Source organism: Drosophila nasuta, chromosome 2R, assembly GCF_023558535.2.
Source record: "Drosophila nasuta strain 15112-1781.00 chromosome 2R, ASM2355853v1, whole genome shotgun sequence".
NCBI classification, from domain to species: Eukaryota; Metazoa; Arthropoda; class Insecta; order Diptera; family Drosophilidae; genus Drosophila; species Drosophila nasuta.
The window spans coordinates 22,387,372-22,405,919 of record NC_083456.1 but is presented as its reverse complement, the minus strand read 5'-3'; the positions used below and the strand labels follow the sequence as shown (position 1 = coordinate 22,405,919).

The 18,548-nt window shown below is 37.3% G+C and overlaps 1 protein-coding gene across 5 annotated transcripts in view; it reads right to left on the bottom strand.

Moving 5' to 3' along the window:
- Positions 1-13,988: 13,988 nt before the first annotated feature.
- Positions 13,989-18,548, bottom strand: part of LOC132787278 (homeotic protein antennapedia) — a 121,769-nt gene continuing 117,209 nt past the window's right edge. For 4 of the 5 annotated variants that reach the window (XM_060794217.1, XM_060794216.1, XM_060794219.1 and 1 more), the window contains one exon: positions 13,990-16,836. In XM_060794217.1, the coding sequence (XP_060650200.1) occupies positions 16,586-16,836 (251 nt within the window). In that variant the 3' untranslated portion in view covers positions 13,990-16,585. Of the gene's footprint in view, positions 16,837-18,548 lie in introns of all 5 variants that reach the window. The other variant, XM_060794220.1, reaches the window with a different exon arrangement.

The following is an 18,548-nucleotide window of genomic DNA, read 5'->3' as shown; positions in this document are numbered from 1 at the left end:
CGTGCCGTCTCTCCGTCAGATTGTGGATCGGAGATCGAGGAGATGGAGGTGAAGAAGGAGAGAGAGGAGGTGCAGAGAACGAGGTCGGAACGGTGGCTACCAGACAAAATGGTATGTGGCTATTTTTATAGGCGCATTCGCGCGATCGCTGCACGATCGATTGGCAATCATTAATAATCCATTGAAACGATGGGGCAGTCACGGCTTTTGTGGAGCAAACAGGTGTGTCGAACGCTGCACAAGATAGGGGTGTAGAGAAGAGGGGGACTTTTGCAGTGGCCAACTCGATTGGCAAAGCGATCATCCTGTCAGTGGTTTCTTCTTTTCTGCTGCTGCTGCTTCGGCTGCTCCTGCCACTGAAAATCGATCATCGTCACGCGCTACTCAAAGTCGATTAAAATGAACGAAACTTCCATTAGCAGAATTCGTTTATGGTTATGAAAAATAATTAAATGGCCGTTGTTGTGTAGTTGTAATCGTACTTGTGGCCAGATGATTGTTTTGACCTCACATATTCAATTTGAAGAGTATTATAATGAAATTGATATCGATTACCATGAACACACACACGCACAGACAAATTATTCTGCGTTCTCATTCATCATATGAATGAATACAGAAATATTACTTCTAAAACAACTAATACTACGCAAAGTTCTTAAAGAATATTTACTCACTCGGCAGCAGCACATTGCAGTTGATGAACTGATTGTGTCAAGATGGAAATCGAAACTGAAACTGTTTGTTCAACAAATGCAATACACATGGCCAACGGAGTTAACCGGCCGCCAAAGTCGGATGTCATAAATCAAGAGCAACGAGAATCGGCAAAAGGGATAAACGCTCAAAAGCCAGAAAGTCAGGAAGCCAGGGAGTCGGGAGTCAAAACACAAAACAAACAGACACCCCGTGCATTCGGGAGGGGTCGGAGAAGTTTTATGACGGTCATCGATGACAATTGACTTGCCCTGGACGATGGCATGGCAAGGATTACAAAGGATTGCCGAACAATTGTAGCGCAAATATTTGCATACGCGTAACACATCCGGAAAATGTCAAGGACAAGCAGTAGACGATAGAGAGAGAGAGAGAGAGAGTATATTTTTCTCAAAAGTATTGAGTTTAAAGCACATGTTGCGTGTTGTTTACGCTTCACTGGATTAACTGTGGACTCTCGTATAGAGAGTTAACTACCTGGAGACTCAATATGTCTTAGGTAAGAGCTTGTTGCGAATTAAACTCGTTTATTTTACGCTTTAAAATACCCTGTACTAAAGTGTAGAGCAAAGAGGGTGAGCTGGAACTTTAGGCTACTGAAGATGTACATGTAAATAATAATAATTGTATTCTGATTATATAACTAAAATTTTGATATATATAAAATACATTTATTAAATTGAAAGTTTGCCTAGAAAAATCTAGAAATATGTATTTCCACTAACGAAATACACGAACATTAATATAGTAATAATACCATCAATAATTCAATCTTTTTGATAGGAAATTAAAGTCATTTAATTATAAGTTATTGTAGAAAATATTTAACTATATTCTTTGAATGCAATTTTAACTGTTTTCTTATAAGGTATTTTAAATAATTTGATGAATTTCTAATAATTTTATTTACAGGGTATACTCATCGTCGATCTACCAACATTTTCATATATTTCTATGCAAATGAACTCAAGGTCTGTAAGGTTCGTTATTGAACAATTTAATTTGCATGCCCTTTCCAACCAATTTGCAGTTTGACTCTTGCCTCTGCTAATTTCTACAGTTTGACTGAGGAACTCACAATGAGCAGTCAGCCCGTTCAGTTCGTCAATCAGTCAGTCAGTTCGTCAAGTGCATTCACTTTGTGTTAAGGTAAATATATATCGTTAAATAAAAAGGGGTTTTTGGGGAATGGGAATGGAGAGAAGCTGAAAGTTGGCTGGCAATGTGTTGCGTGAAAATGTTGCACATTTGCATAATTATTGTAATTATCAATAAATATGCATTAGTGTGAGTTTTGTGCTTAAATTTAATTCGCTTTTAATTATGGTGATAATAATTACTCTCAATTAGTTCGGGAACATTTTATTAAACGCAACTGCGCTCCACTAGATGATTCAGTGTTTTACATTTATTTTTATTGAGTGGGAAATAATATAATAAAAATAATAATAGAAATTAATTAATTAGTGAGAGGAAGAAGTATGAAATATTACGAGAATAACTGATGATTAAAAGCTCATCATTTGAGATTGTTATCTTATTATTATGCTGATGTTGAATTTATTTATTTTCATGTTATTTGCTTCTTATTTAATAATATTTTAAACTTTTAAGTATATTTTTAAATTATATTATTTATTTAAAATAATTTTATGTTATTTTAAAAGACTTGATAAAAGAGTTTGTAGACCTTGATTTACATTCGAACATGAGCAGCGTATTACGTTCTTTTGATTTAAACAATTCCCTTTTCGGAAGGTTACACAAATTAAGCAAACCTTTTATTCAAATCATGCAGATGCACATTCTTGCTAAGCGCTTGTAATTAAACTCGAACAAAAACAACGAAACCCAAATCACAAAATTGAAAAAGTCAGCCATTGACCTCACAGTGGGCGATCAGCTGAGAACCAGTTTTGACCTCTGTCCCGCTCTGCAATGGGTGCCGAACGTGAATGCAGTCGATAAATTTTCTACCTGTCAATAGATGAGGCTACCTTAATGGCATCCAAGATAAGCGCAGGCATTTCTTTCTTTGATTGTGCGACAGCATTCTGGATGTGTGTGTGTTGTGTGTTGGTTGCATGACAAGATGGCGCTGTAAACTGCAGCACTGCCACAAACTGCCACTTGACCAGTTGAACAGTTGCTCTGTGCCAACGAAAATTGTAAGCCACTTAAAATAAAATTCTTTTAATTATACTGTAAAACAAGCGCAACTCCATGCGAATTAAGCGCAACACGCACTAAATGGACTCCGGGACACTGCCCATCGAAGAGTAATGGGGCAATGTCAACAGCCACAAAAGGCAGCCACAATATATATGTATATATAGTATATTATATTACATATATGTATTACTTGGTTGCCGTCGGCTGTCTATACTTCGGGCGCTGGACAGCTCGCAATGAAGTCATTAAAATTTCACCCTTATTATGGCTTTTAAAGTGATTGCAAAATGAGCAGCAGTTTCCCCCACCTGTAAAAAGTCGGAGAACGCTAAAGAGTGGTTGGGTGGGGGGTGTAAGAGGGGCCGTTGATTGAGGCAAGCAATATCTTCATTTTGCATGCATCAAATTTGTGATTAAATAAAAAGTGCAGCCGCATAATAAACTTACTCGCACACACTTAAGCGGAAGGAAGGCGCAAGGAAGCAATTTCCTGTAATTGCAACCATTCTTGTTAATCACACACACACTCGTACATACTCACACGCACACACACCTGTGCAGTAGCCTCTCATCTAAATATGCGTTGAAATATTAATGAGCTTTTAAAATTCAGAGTGCCGGACAAACGCCCAGTTGCAAGGAGCTCGACTCAACTTGACTCCTCCTGGAGAGCATCCATAATTGAGGTTCCGTGGCGCAAGGCAGAATGGCACAGTGACTCCGTGCCTCTGTGGCAACTTGCAACATGTTGTTGCATGGTCACGAATACGCTCACTTTTTGCATGGCTTTGATATGGCTAGTGGACATGGCCTGTCAAACGATTCGCCACTCATATAATTTAATGCTAAAAGCGAATTAATTTGATAACCCAACATAAAATGAAATTGTTTTTCGTAAATTGTATAGCATTTTCGATATTTTGTGATCCAGGATATTGGCGCAAAATAGCTGCGATTTTGACGCTTTCTGCATTTCACTTTAATCGACGCTTGAGAAAAATATTGTCAGAAGTCTCCGCAGCATCTGAGTTGCTTCTATCTTCCGAACACTTGTCTTTAATACTATCTCTTAGAAACAGGTGCAATAGTTATGTCAATTGATGTAATTATTGAGAATTTTAAATATTGTCTTTCAAGCAATTTTGCCAAGCACAGATGGATTTTTACTTGAATTTAATTATAGATAATGAGACTTCTGATTTCCCATGAATATTTGGAACATTGAAACATTGAAAAAAAGCTGTATTTTATTTAAAGAGAAATATTTTTTACTCTCTTGCAGTTACTAGAAAATTGGCTAGCAAATCTTTATCCCATTTTGCATACCACTCACTAAGTAACATTTAATTCTATTGTACATTTGCATTTCAAGCTAACATTTCATAGATATGTAGATGTGTTAATTAAAAATGTATGTTTTAAAAACTAGTACAATTTTAAAGACTGAAACATGAAGGATCCATCTTAAACTTAATAAATTTTAAGTTTATTCTTTGTGTGCACATATTTTTCCCTTTTGCAGTTTGTAGCAGATTGTCAGATAGATTAGTGCAAATCTTTCAAGTGTAGGCCACAAAAGCGTCGCCATTAATTACCCCAATTAAAGAATTCCTTTTTTGGTCAGTTTGGTGTCTGTTTTGCAATTTCACCCGTACAAGTAATTTGCCACAATTAACGACTGATCAACAATTAAAGTTGCATTACCTGCCGCAGCCGTTGCCACAAAACTTTGTGTCGGAGTCCAAGACGGAGTTGGAGTCGGTGCCTTAATCGGCACCTGCAGATCATCGAATGATGCCGCAAAAGTGCGTGTATAATAAATGTTGTTGCTTTTCTCGATTTCGCTATAAACCCGTCTCCCCTTATGCGGTAGATCGCAGCGCGTTTCGTTGATTGCCTCAGTCTCTGTCTTCTTCCCTATGTCTTCCCTCACCTCTGCCCCTTGCCTGACGTTTAGAGTTTTGCCTTTGCGTGGCGTTTTGCTAGCGTACATCAAAAACGACTTAAGGCCACCGATGGCCACGCAGAGTTTGAGTTTGTCGTATTTGGAGGATTTTTCGCAGTTTCTAATGATGATTATGGCCGCTGGCACCAAATTGCTGGCACCATTGCGGACTCCATCAAACTCTTCTGCCGCTGCCGCTGTGTGTCTTCTTCTTTAATCTTGCTGTGGCAGGGGGTCAAATGCAAAATTAAAAGATAGCGTTATTAGATACGATTTTAGTGGTATAAAATATGGGTAAAAATGTAAGTATTCATTATAAAAGATGTTTTTGCCCAAGGTTACAAACGTAAAGCTAGCATAAATGTCATTTAATTGTAGCGAATTACTAGAATTTTTGAGTATTGAGTTGATAAATTATAATGAACTTTATTTCGATATTGATATGATAAATTGCAAATAATATAGAAGATAATATAAGAGAGTAAATTAAGTGCAGACAAAAAAAAAAGAAACACACAATGGAAAAAGTATATATATATATATATATATATATATTAATGATATATAATAAATGATATTAAAATATATTTATTATATATATATATAATAAAAATATTTCTAAACTAATAAATATATTTTAATATCATTTTTTGTTGTATTGTTGAATTTAAACCATTATAAAGTGAGCTTAATATTAAAGATGTATTTAAATTGACACAAAATTGAACTTGACTAACTCCTGGAACTTAACTAAAGATCAGAAAAAGGAAAGAAACTATAAGGAATAAATGCTGATATAAGTTTTACAAACTATTCTGAAACTGGATAAAATATTCATATAAATTTCTTAATGTATATTTTCTTCAATACGTCGACAAAGCAAGTTCGACATTAAAGAGGAATTTTTAATAGAATAAAATTCAACCTGAATTAAATTAAGTTCAGAAACTAAAGAATGCAGAAAATAATTCCAATAGAATGAAATATAACTTAGACTATTCCATGGAACTTCAACTTATTTTCACCTGCAGTTAAAAGAATATATCATATATATCTATATAATTTTAAATGTATATTTTTTTATTAATGCATTAAGAAAGTAAGGTCTCCATTAAAGAGGAATGTCCAATACAGCAAAATAGAGAACTTTGCTATTTCCTGTAACTTAAACTTATTTCCGATCTCACCTGGAGTTAACCACATGTTGCATGCCAGCGACTCACTTATGATATTAAAAAGCAAACGACGTTATTTTTGCTGTTGTTGCGCCAGCTGAGATTCAATTCCGTCAGAGTGTAAAAAAAAAAAAAAAGCTCGCGGCCGGTTGCGCACCCCGAGGACACAGTAGTAAACTTATGAGGGACCAAGATTTATGGCTTTTAATTTCCTGAGCTGTTGCTCAGCTCAACTCCAGCTTAGCTTTTGCTTTAGCTTCGCGTCGCTTTCGATGCACAGAGAGCGGTGAGCCATGCCAAAGTCATTTGAAATGTTGTGAGTGCAAGGAAGAAGTGGTAACTGTGGCAGCAACAGCAGCAGCATTCATGTGTGGGCGTGTGGCACTGTTTAGCATGTGTGTTGTGTGTCAACAGCAGCTCGGCAAAAGGCAACAGGACAACAAGGAGGCCAGGATACGAGAACACGACGGAGTTAGAGGCAAATAGTACATTACAAATTCAACGTTTGCTAAAAGGATGCAAGGAAATTTGAAGTGCGACACGTAATATTCCGGTTGCATACACGCAAAGGCGAACAACTCTGCCTGTCAGCACATCTGCAACAAAATGAGGCATGGCCTCGTAACAGAGTCGACCTAATAACATTAGCCTAATGCCACAGCGGCAGCAGCTACCTAAACTCAAACAGGGCAGCTTCTGGGAAAACAAAAGTGAAAGTGAAAGCGTGTGCCTGGGTCACTCGGCAAATTTCATGCAACATTGCGTGGCACCGCTGGAGATCGCTCCATTTGCATTCACACAGGCTGGAATGCGTGTGCTGCCGCATTCACGCATGTGGCACGGCAGCAAATGCAAAAAGCGAATAGCAGCAGTGACAAGAGACAGCGTCGCAGGGACACAGCGACAGCGACAACGACAACGACAGCTACTCGTAATATATGAGTGCACTCACTCAAACTGACTAAATTTCGAGCCCTTTCACTGGCAACCGAAATGTTTACCCTTGATCGATTGCCGTTGAACCGTAACGGAGCAACGCACGCGTAACAAATGCAATCCTCCTTAAAAGCAGAAATGTGTCACACGTTGGCGACAAGCTCTCTCTCCCAATTCTCCCCCATTCCCATGTCTCTGCCTTCACCCTGATGCTTTCAAATATAATGGCTGAATCCTTTCAGGACAGCTCCAGCCCCGCCTGTTGTTTCTACTGGGTGTTTTTCTTAGTTTTTCTTTTTTTTTTTGTATTTTGGGCTCCTTCTGGTTCCGCAATTGTCGACGTCGTTGTTGATGTCTCCTACGCAGCCAAAAGCAACTTGGCGGAGCTCTCTTTCTTGCTCCCTCCCTCCTTTTTTTTCTGTGTCGTGCGATTGTTGTTTGGTTCGCCTCAGCGTTTGCTTTTTATTATAAACTTTTTCCTTTCTCCAGACTTTTAGTTTTTTCCTTTTCTTGTTTCTTGTTTTTGGTTGTGTGTGTGTGTGTGTAGAAAACAAAGATAAATTGGTTAATTTCCCCCAGCCATTGTTGAGCAGCCATCAATCGATGCCTGGCTCTGGTAATGGACTTGGCTGAGCTTACGCATTACTCCTGTTTCCTTGTCCTCTCAATTCTCACTCTGTTTCACTCATGGCCAGTTCCATTATTGTTTTTCTTCTGTTGCTTGCTTTTTTTTTAAGAAAATTGTTTCACTCTTTTGCTGAAAGTGTCCATTAAATTAAACAAACACAAATTAGAACAACATTTGCTGATTCTATTAGCTGGCTGTCGGTTTAACTATCTACCTCAATTCTATAGTATAGTATATAAACCCATTAGCTAAATTATGCCTTATAAGCAGTTTATTTATGACAATTGTTTACGTTATTTAAGTGGATTAAACGACATATCCTTTTCTCTTGGCATTTGACTTTTAAATGCAAGTTGTGTCTGACCTTCTTCTATCCCACAGCGAGTCATTTGACAAAGGTCAATGAAGGCAACCCTATAATGTCGGAGCACCTGCATTTGGTCGCATCCTTCCAGCTGACATTAGTTTCAGGGATTTGTTTTCCTCGCTGACATCGATTTCTTAGAAATTAAAAATAAATTTGTATTTCTTAAATGTTTCTAATATTTTGTAATTCTATTTATTATATTTTCCTTGCAATTTCTTATTTAATTTATTTAATTTATTAACTTCTCCCACCGAATTGCCCATCTCCTTGCTGAGGTGTTCAATTTGGCGTCTCAAATTGATACATTCTCCGGCAGGCGTTAATTAAAAGTCAATATAGGGCAACACAGTGTCGAGAAAGATAAACATCCGTGAGATACAAGAACTTTGAAGATGTATTACAATCCATAATCGCTGAGCACAACGCTGTCAATCAGTCACTCGCCAGCGACCTCATCGAGTACAGAGTGAGAGAGCGAGAGAGCGAGATAAAGAGAGAGACAGAGGAGAAGCGACACTCGGTCTAGGCGATGTGGAATATGGATAACTTTTCGAATAGAAATTCCAAACTGACAAGTGTGCATCACACTTCAATTTCAGTGCCCTGGCTCAAGTTGTGACTCTCTCGTCGTGTATCTCTCTGCATCTGGCAGTTGGCACTTGCTGAAGATTTGCTGCCAGCTACCGTTGAATGTGGCCTCAGTGATCCCGTTCATGTTCCCTCGCTCCCATCCTGCTCCAGGACGTTGACGGGCTAGAACAAAAAGTGTCGGTGTGTACGAAAAAAAAAAAAAAAAACAACAGAACGAAACGAAACGAAAACTGAAATACGGCTGCATCATTAAATTTAATATGATACTCATTTAATGAAATTGTTGCCGATTTGTTTTGGAAATACACGCGCGAGCTGAGCTCTCCTTGGAGTTCGACGCCTTCGCCAATGCGGAACACTGTGTGCAGCAAGCACTGTCGTTGCCCTGGAGCAGCACACTTTTGTGGCATGCGGGCGGACGGTGGCACTGCCAGGTTTGATGCCCCATGGGCGGGGCAGAGAGTGCAATATTGCGAACATGGCCGGATAATGACGACAACGGCAGCAGCGGCCTGAGCTGATGACGACGACGACTCGGAAGGAAACGTGCACTGGCCGCAGGCAGAGATCGAGGGTGAGAGGACGTTAGCGGGGCAAAACCCGAGCAGTTGAGCATCGTAGTTAGTGGCAAAAATCATTCTAATGACAGCAAAACGTAAAAAGCTCTGAAAGTGTTAAGTGGTTTCTCATTAAACTTTATGTACTGCCACGTCTGTCTGTCCCGCTGTCCGTCCGTCCGTTCGTCCGTCTGTTCGTCTGTCCGTGTGGGCGTATAAGCTGTAGTTGTAGTAGTAGCAGGAACAGGACGAGAAGAAGCCGTATATGGGTAGCCAGGCTTAAACGATTGCCAGACCAACGTCATTAGCACTTTTAACCGCATATTAAATTTAGTAAAGCGTTGATTGATAGCCCAGTCTCAGACTCAGCGTCAGTCTTCCTCACCCTCTCTCTCCATCTCTGGGGTGATGTGTGAGCTAACTAACCTGCCCCAAAGTTATGACCAACACTTGTACACTCATATCGGAGCAGTTGCAGTCTGGGCTCAGTATCCAGACGGTATCTTATCTTTCAATGAATCGCCGAGACAAATGACACGTGATTTTATTTGATTTACTTACATCTGCAGCTCAATTTTCAGTTTGACTTTTGCCACGGAGTTTTGGTCTTTTGGTTTCTTGAGGTTTCCTTATGGTCACACTTACTGCTTGCCACAGTTAACAACGAAAACACAGTCCACACTCCCTTTGCCCCCGTCTTTGGGCACATTATCCGAAATGATTCGATCATTAGCGCCACTGAGCAGTTGTCGTCGTCGTCGTCGTTGTGTTCTCTTTTTTTTTTGGGTCCTACTGGGTAATTACTGGGAATGTTGTGACAATATTTTCCCAGCTTGTCTTCAAATTACTTCATTTCAATGGCTAGCAATAACCCGACACAAGATTAAGATGCTCTTAAGTATCTGATTTTTGACAACTGCCTAAATGGTTTCTTGATTGATATTTGCTTTGATTATCAAACTGATATTAAATAGGTAAGACTTTATCAAATTATTTGTTGATATGCAATATATTTATTGGTCATTAGTTTTTAATAAATTGAACTGGATTTTATCACTTCCTTTGTGGTTAAATAAGGCAATATAAGCAAGGAAATATAAATTAAAATAATCAAAAGAATTATTTTGTTGTATGATTTTGTAATGTATTTATTTAATATTTATTAATGTATTATCATACAAATAATTATTTTTAATGTATTTATTTATTATTTATTAATCTATTATCATAAAATTAATTTTATTAACTTAAATATTGTAAATATTATGAGCATTTAATTATATCATAGAAAAATGTTTAAATTTATAATTAAAATTAAATTTGTAATCAATTCATTATATTTTCTTCTCAATAATCATCAAAAACATGGCATTGTACTTCTTTTTTAATAATTATATAATATTAAATTAATCGAAACTAAAATAAACCACATTTTCCGCAACTTTTAAATATAGAGAATATATATTTTATTTAAATAGTATTTTATTTCGAAATAAAATCGTTTGAACCGCCGCCGGCAGTCAACGATATCCGAAGCATGTGTAGGAGCCCATTGCTGGTGCCTACGCATGGCGCATATGGCAGTCAAGCGAGCAGCAGCAGCAGCAGCGTCGGCAGAAGAAGCAGCAGCGAAAGCAACAACAACAATACGCTGCAGCCATGGCGGCCATATTGAAAATCAGTCAAGTATTTCGAATGTGGTGGGCGGAGTCAGTGTCGCCAGCAAGTGCGCATGCGGGTGCGAGTGCGAGTGAGTTGGCGATAGTCGTCAATGACTTGCATGTCGTTCTCGCTTTTGAGTGGGATTTTGTGTAGCGCATGCGCTGTGCCCACGGCCACTGCTGACGATGGTCTGCAGTGGACCGAGTTCGAAAACTAACTGAATTTCGAAAGCGACCATCGTAGCTGCTATCGAAGAAGCAGAGCTCACGCTCTCTCTCTCGCAGTGTTGTCAATGTATTAGTGAGCGCATTGCATTGGTATTGGTGCCGGCGAGATCTTCGAAATTCGATATCGACTGAACTAGCTGGACATGCAAGTGTGTGAGTAGCGGTATTCGAAGTGCGGCTCAAACCGGATTTCGAGCACGCTCTCTGTTTTTCGGTTTCGAACAGCCAGAGAACTGGTTCTGGGCCAACTCAAAGTTGAGGCTTACCTGCTGCGGCTGCCATCGATGCTTTCTGGGAGTTAATATTCTATTAGAGGCTCATTTGTGTGATTGCCATCAAGGATATGCGAGTAGATGCGATAACCGTGTACTGCGACCAGAGTGACTAGTGCAATTTTCCAGCGATTGTCTTTTCACTTTTTTTTCGCCATGGCAATTGAACTGCGTTTTGGCATTGACCATTAATGCCCATCGCTTGCTTTAAAGCACAAACACTTTAATAGATTTGTATAATACAACTCAATTTGTGTATTGTTTTTTTTTCGTTGTTGTTTCTTTTCCAATTTTTATCGTTTGTTTTTCGTCTGCAACTGCTAATTATCGTATTCAATGATTTATCTCTTTGGCCATTTTAAATTTATCATTTTAGCCCTAGACGCGGGGCAGCGGGTGTGCAGTCTCAATATCGCCTTGATGGATCGTCGATCGATTGATGGATTGTGTGAAGCGGGTTCGGACGAGGGCTTGAACTTGGTATCGTCGAAATGAACCTGCACTTGTCTCTGGTGTCTAGGCGCTCTCATCATCGTCATGACGAGTACCTCGGATGGATTTCTGACATCTTGCTTTGTTTCTCGTTGTAGTGGCGTTCATGTTTCTGCCTATTTCAATTTGTACGTAATTAATGATTTATTCAAGTCTCTCAGTTTGTTGTCTTAATTCCTTAGAACACATTATTGATGGTTTTTTTCAGCTGTTTGTGTCCAACTGTTGTGCATTCCCAGTTCACGCGTCTCTGCCACGGATTGGCCAATGGCAAATAGCGACGGATCTTTTTAAATATTACAAATATTTGTGTGTTTAAAAATTTCAGTAATTTGCAGCTAGCATTGAGTTTAACTTATGCATGTGAATTAAGGGAATTTGTGTATTTCAAACAGTTGAAGAGTTTTGATATTGCAATTAGTTCATATTGTAATTTATAATATTTAGTTATCAATAATAATAAAAAAATGTATATTCAATTATATATGTTGTTCAATTCAAACACAAATGTAATAAAGATCTTTTCTTAAAAATTCTTTTTTCAACAATTTTTCATTTTTATATTTTAGACTTCGTTCCTCATTACTTTTTGGTATTGCAAATAGTTTAGATTGTCATTTTGATTAAGTTGAGTATAGCAATGTTATCTTTAAACTTAATATTCTTGTATGCATTTTATGTAATTCAAATAAAAATGTATTGGGACTTAACAATCTTGAATCATTTAAAGTCATACTTCTTCCCTCATTAATTTCTTAACCAGCGAAATATTAAAGCAAAAATAATTTTAATAATTTGCACTTCCTTTTTTCAATAAGTATAACGATCAATCATTAAATCTAAAATTTCAGTGTGCATTTAGTTTTCTGAATACGTAATCCTTCATTTCGTATGATTATTTGCCAGCGCAATTTAATGCAATCATAATTTATATAATTTGCACTTCATTAGTATAATTAGATAAAAAATATCTCAAAGATGTCTATATCGATATATGAGTAATATAGCATAGACAAATGATCATCACACCTAACGAAATGGGGCTTTTAGTTGGCCTAGGTAACGAATTTAATTAAAATTCTATTTGAGGTAGTTTATTTAAGCAATGGCAAACAAGAACGTTTTTAATTAATTTCAACAGACCGAAAAACAAATAAGAAACTCAAAACTTGATGCGCTCTTGCAGAAAATCTTACAAACTCAATGTGGAATGGGGAATGAGAATGAGAATGACTCTGGGATCCGATTCGAAGATGGTGGATAAAACATGCTCCGGGCAAAAGAACGGAATGCGCATCCGCGTTGGCTGTCGAATGACTTGGATAGAAATTGGCAGCTGCTCAAGAACTATTTCGAGTGGATCTCTCTGATATTCAGAATACTCGTATGTACATAAAATGTACTTTAAGTGGCCATTGAGGCGCAACGGAAAGGCAAACGGGGAAGGGGAAAAGGAATAGGGAAACGAAGACATTTCCAAGCATTTTTTCGCGCCTGTTTACAAGTGCCAGACGGTCAGATCAACAAGCATATTTTGTGTCTCAATTCAGAGAAAAATCTTGGCAAAAAAATAAAAATTATTAATTTGATTTTGTGACATAAACGTGATCACATTTTGTGCACCGATTACAAATGGTCAGTGATTATGCGAACAATGCGAATTCAATTTGTTTAAGCTGCTGCCCCGAGATCAAGTACGCTCCACTCTTCACCATTCCGCTCTCCACTCTCCAAGTTGTGTATGATGGTAATGGTAATGGTGTCATGTGCTCCTGCTGCTGCTGATATTGCTGCTGCTGCTGGAGAATGGTGAACTGAGAGTCGTGTCTGGGTCTGGCCTCAGTTTCAGGTGGTCATTGGTCAGTGTTTTGTTAATGCCACTTGATTAATGACTTATTATGATGTCAGATTAATAAGATCGTTTTCCAAATGGCTTGTTTGCTCACTCTTTCCCCCATGTCTTGGAAAAGATCTCTGCAAAATACAGAAAAAAAAGAAGTCAGAAAGTCAAACATGTTATTCGCATGAATCCGACAAGAAATCACTTTTGCTTACCTCTGACATCTGTGATCTTCTGCATGTGAATATCTGAAAAATAAATTTATATTAGTTGTTTGTATATAGGAAATATGAACATATAAACGCACCTTAAATAAACACGAACTGAAATCTGAAAATGTAGAACCCACCCAAGATATAGGAAACTCGGCAGATGATTGAATTTTTAAATACTATATTTTATTATAAATATTACAAATAAAAACAAAATCTCATTTGTAATTTAATTATAATTTTTATGCTTTTCTGTTTGTTTTTTGCATTTTGCAGCTCTTCTATCTTCTATCTTCCATCCTCTTCATCTTCACCATCATCTTGTTTACACTAAAATTTAAGTTTTATTTACAACAAATTAATTAGCTTCCACATTTCATTTCATTTTAATTTTGCATTTCAATTTCGCCGTGAAATGTGTATGTGTGTGATTTCTATATATATATCGCGAATATATATATTTCTCTTTATCTGAATGCATTAAAATTTTTGTTTTCTGTGAATTTCTACAATAATATAATTTCTTCATTTTTTTGGGTTTTTTTCCTTTTTGTTAATTGAAACTTAAGTTTTTAGTTTCTTACAGAATGAGGCCGAAAGTTACGTATCTGGATTGAGTTAGGATTTATTTTTGCCAATCGATCCCAGTGAATACCACACTCGGCGCTTGGTCTGCCGTACATTTCCACGCGTTTTTTTCCTACACAATTTTCACATGTTCTCTGTCTCTCTGTCTTTGCAATCACAAATGTTGTCTCTCTAGTATTTTTGGGGTTTTGTTTTTTTCGGTTTTGCTATTGTTTTTGAATTCTGGGGGAATTTACAAAACGAAACGATCTCTACAAGTTACACGCATAATATTACGTAGGTTTTAAATACATATATAGTATCTACATATAAACATATGATGCTTTTTTTCTTTTCTTTTCATTTTTCTTTCTTTATAACTTTGGTATATGGATTTCTACATTTCTCGCTTTTTTCGGTTTTCTGTTAAGTTGTCTGTGTTTGGTTTTTTTTTGTGTTTTTTTTTTGTTTTTGTGAAAAATGTAGAAATTGAGTTGAGTTACGTACATACATTCATTCAATATAGTTGTTTATAGGCTTAAGAGTAGGCGGCCCATCGAGTCACCTGCATTCAGAAATGCATTTCGAATATACGAGTATGCATAGTATATTTTCTGTTTTATTTTTTATTTTTGTTTTATTTTTCTACTTTACATGGATTATTTCATTTTCTTAAGTATTTTGTTTTTGTTTTTCATTTTCTTTTCAAAACAGCGTGTACATTTCATTAACAATATATAATTTTTGTGTTTTTTGTTTTTGTTTAACTCTTTAAATTTTTTCATGTATAATGTTGCCAATTGGTTTTTGTCGGTATACTTTATATCCATTTACGACCTAATTCAAGTGTTTTGCAATTTTTCGTAATTTTACAAAATTGAGAAAATTAAAAAAATATATATATTTATGTTGGAAACAAACGAAAATTGCACAAGAAATAATATATATGTATATGTATAAGTAATACGAAAAGCAACGAGAAGTTCTTTCTTTGATATATCCCTTTTTTATCATATATTCAAAGCCTGGGAAGAATCTTGTGAATTCGGCTAGCCGAAATGTGTATAAAGAACTTCTCGAGTTCTCTTCTCTTTTTTCTTTTCGGTTATCCTTTTGGTTTATCTCATATATGTGTGTGTGTGTGTGTGTGTTTTATTTGTTTATCCACTTTCTTAGCGGTTTTGGTATCTCTTTTGTCTAATTCTGCGACATTTAGCACTTATTGTTTAGGTTTAGGTTTCTAGTATTCTGCTTCGATTTGTATTTTATGTAGTGTGGTCGTTACTTTTCCCCCTCCTCCATTTAATTCCATTTTGTATTTCTAGCAAACATAAAACACGCTAATCTGCATATTGCATGGGTCTAGCAATTGGTTTTTTTTTCCTTTTCTTTTCGCTACAAACATTCAATTTAGTTAGTAAACCATATTATATATACGTATATATTATAGCATTGTATGTTAAGGTTTATGTAGTTATCGTTTTTCTTCTTCTTTTTGCTTTTGCCGTGTTTGTTGTATATACCGTATAAATTAATCGTACTCGTACATTAATCATTAAAGTATGCTTTACACTTAGGACGCATAGATCTAATGTTATCATGTATACATATATATTGTGTATATATATATCGTATATTGTATTTACTCGTATATATGTTTCATATATATAGTTATTATTATTATACTTTAATTGTATTATTATAGTTATTATTATGCATTAGTTTAATACACATATCTGTCTATATGCACATGTGTGTGTGTGTATGGACGCACACACACACACACACATGGATACACACACATATATATATGTACATATAGCTTATTTAATTCTGAGGTCACATGAGTTGGTTTTGTTGAGTTTTACGCTTTAATTGTATTTGTGTTTTTTCTTTTACGTTTATTTAACTTATTACGCTTTCTCCATTTGCATTTTGTAAAAATTAAATAATAATATGAAAATAATAACAATTAACTAAGTTGTAGTAGAGTGTAGTTTAGTGTTTAGTGTATTGTGTGTGTACATCAACGTATTTAGTATTTAGTCCTCTTCGATAGTTCAAAACAAATTCATAAATTCAGAATATTTTTTGTAAATTGTATTTAGTTTGAAATTGCATTTAGTTTTGTTTGCTGTGTTGTTTGCTGGATTTGGATTTGGACTCGGGACTTGGGACGTGGATTTGGACTTGGACTACTCCTGCAGCGTTTAATCTTCCTGCTCCTACTGTGGACTATTCGGTGGCGTTATTTCATCGCCCTCGCCACCGGAGCCCGGCTCGCCCTTCGTTTTGTTCTCCTTCTTCCATTTCATGCGTCGATTCTGGAACCAGATCTTGATCTGGCGTTCGGTGAGGCAAAGCGCATGCGCGATCTCGATGCGTCGCCGACGAGTCAAATAGCGGTTGAAATGGAACTCCTTCTCCAGCTCCAGCGTCTGATAGCGTGTGTAGGTCTGGCGGCCACGTTTGCGCTCTGTTGGTTCCAAGATGATCAAAGGTTCCCCCCAAAAGAGCAAATGACATTAAAATTTGGAAAGAGAAGAGAAAAATTCACAATTAAAATCAACGCACAGTGTAAATAATATACAATAACAAAAATACCAAATGCCAAACAACAACTACTACTACAACAACAATAAATACGGTGCATACAACAACAACAACAGGAACAATAACAACAACAAAGTGAGATCTGAAATGCAGCTACAAATACAAAATGTATCTCAATAGCTGCGGGCTTTGTTCTAGACCCTATTCGAATCTCCAACTCCAGTCTGATTCAGAGTCTGGAAAGATGAAAAAAACCACATGAAGCGAGACGCATGCAGCGTCCGAACCTGATTAAAAGACGACCTTACCGAATTCAGAGATTTGTACTTGTCAAGATCCCAACAGGCCTCCTCTCTCTCTCGATAGTGGCGCGGCATCTTTGGGATTAAGGTTGGGGAGATTTCACAAAATAAAATAAAAGAAGTAAAGAAAGAGTGTGGGACAGGTGAGGAAGAGGGACATTGACTTGCGAGGGGCGGGCTAACTAATTACCAAGATGCCTGGCCGTGACTGAGAGTATCATCGAGGCACTCGAATCAAGTTTTCTGTTGTTTTTTGTTCAGTAGCTGGAGTACTCGGTAACTGTAAAATAATTCGGCATAATTACTGCGCCTCGAAATGAGTTCAGGGCGCCTAATGACACTTACTATAATTATAATTTTGGTAATGACAAAAACAAAGAGTGAGGGAGAGAAAAAACCGAAAGCAAAACTCATGCCACACAAAATATGTCAAATATAATACGCGAGCTAATATAATTGTCAATGCGGTGTCCCCCAATGGTCAGATAGCGTGAGAGAATGCTGGGTGGGGTTTTTTTTTCTTTCGGTTTTTTGGCCATGAAGTTGCGCCACCCTCAACTCGGTAACGGGCAGCGGAAAGGGAAATGAAAATGGAGTTGGAAATCAACTGGAGAGCAGCCAAAAGTCGAAGCTAAAACGGGGGCGGCGTTCGACTTTGGTTCGCCTTAACTATTTTTTAATAACATCTTCAGCATTTGTCTTGCTCAACTCGCCTCGTGTGTTGTTTTTTACTTCGCTTCTCATCTTTAGCTGGAGGTCATTACATCATAAGCGCTTTTTGTGTGCGCCGCGGCCATTAATGCGCGCGAATCCGATTCATAGTGAGAGAGAGAGAGGGTCAGCCAAAGAGAGAGAGAAAGAGAGAGAAGACTGAGAGTCAGAGGCAGCAGCGTCAGCTACCTTCTTTTAAATGACACGACTGATGCCATGTCTATAACCCAAGGCGTTCGCATTTAATCATCATCAGTTAGACGAGCAGCAGCAAAGAGAAAAAAACTTGAGAGATTTGTGGTAAAAAGCGTGCGTGTTTTTTTTTTTTGTACCCTTCTGCCTGCGGTTGCCCCCAGCGTCAGTGGGTCGCGTATTAGATGGGGGATTAAGAGACTCGTTATGACTACAGCCTAGAAGCACTTTCTCCGCTAAAGTAACTGCCTTTAAGAATGAACTACACTAATATTATTGCCAAATATTTGCCTGTCAACTTCCCTTTTTCAATGTCGTGCTTCACTCACATTCAGCATATTACATTTCCCCAACGGAAGCTATGCAAAAATAAAAAAAGGAGAAGCAGTCGAAGTAATTAGCAGCACACGGTCAGAAACTTAGCTCAAGA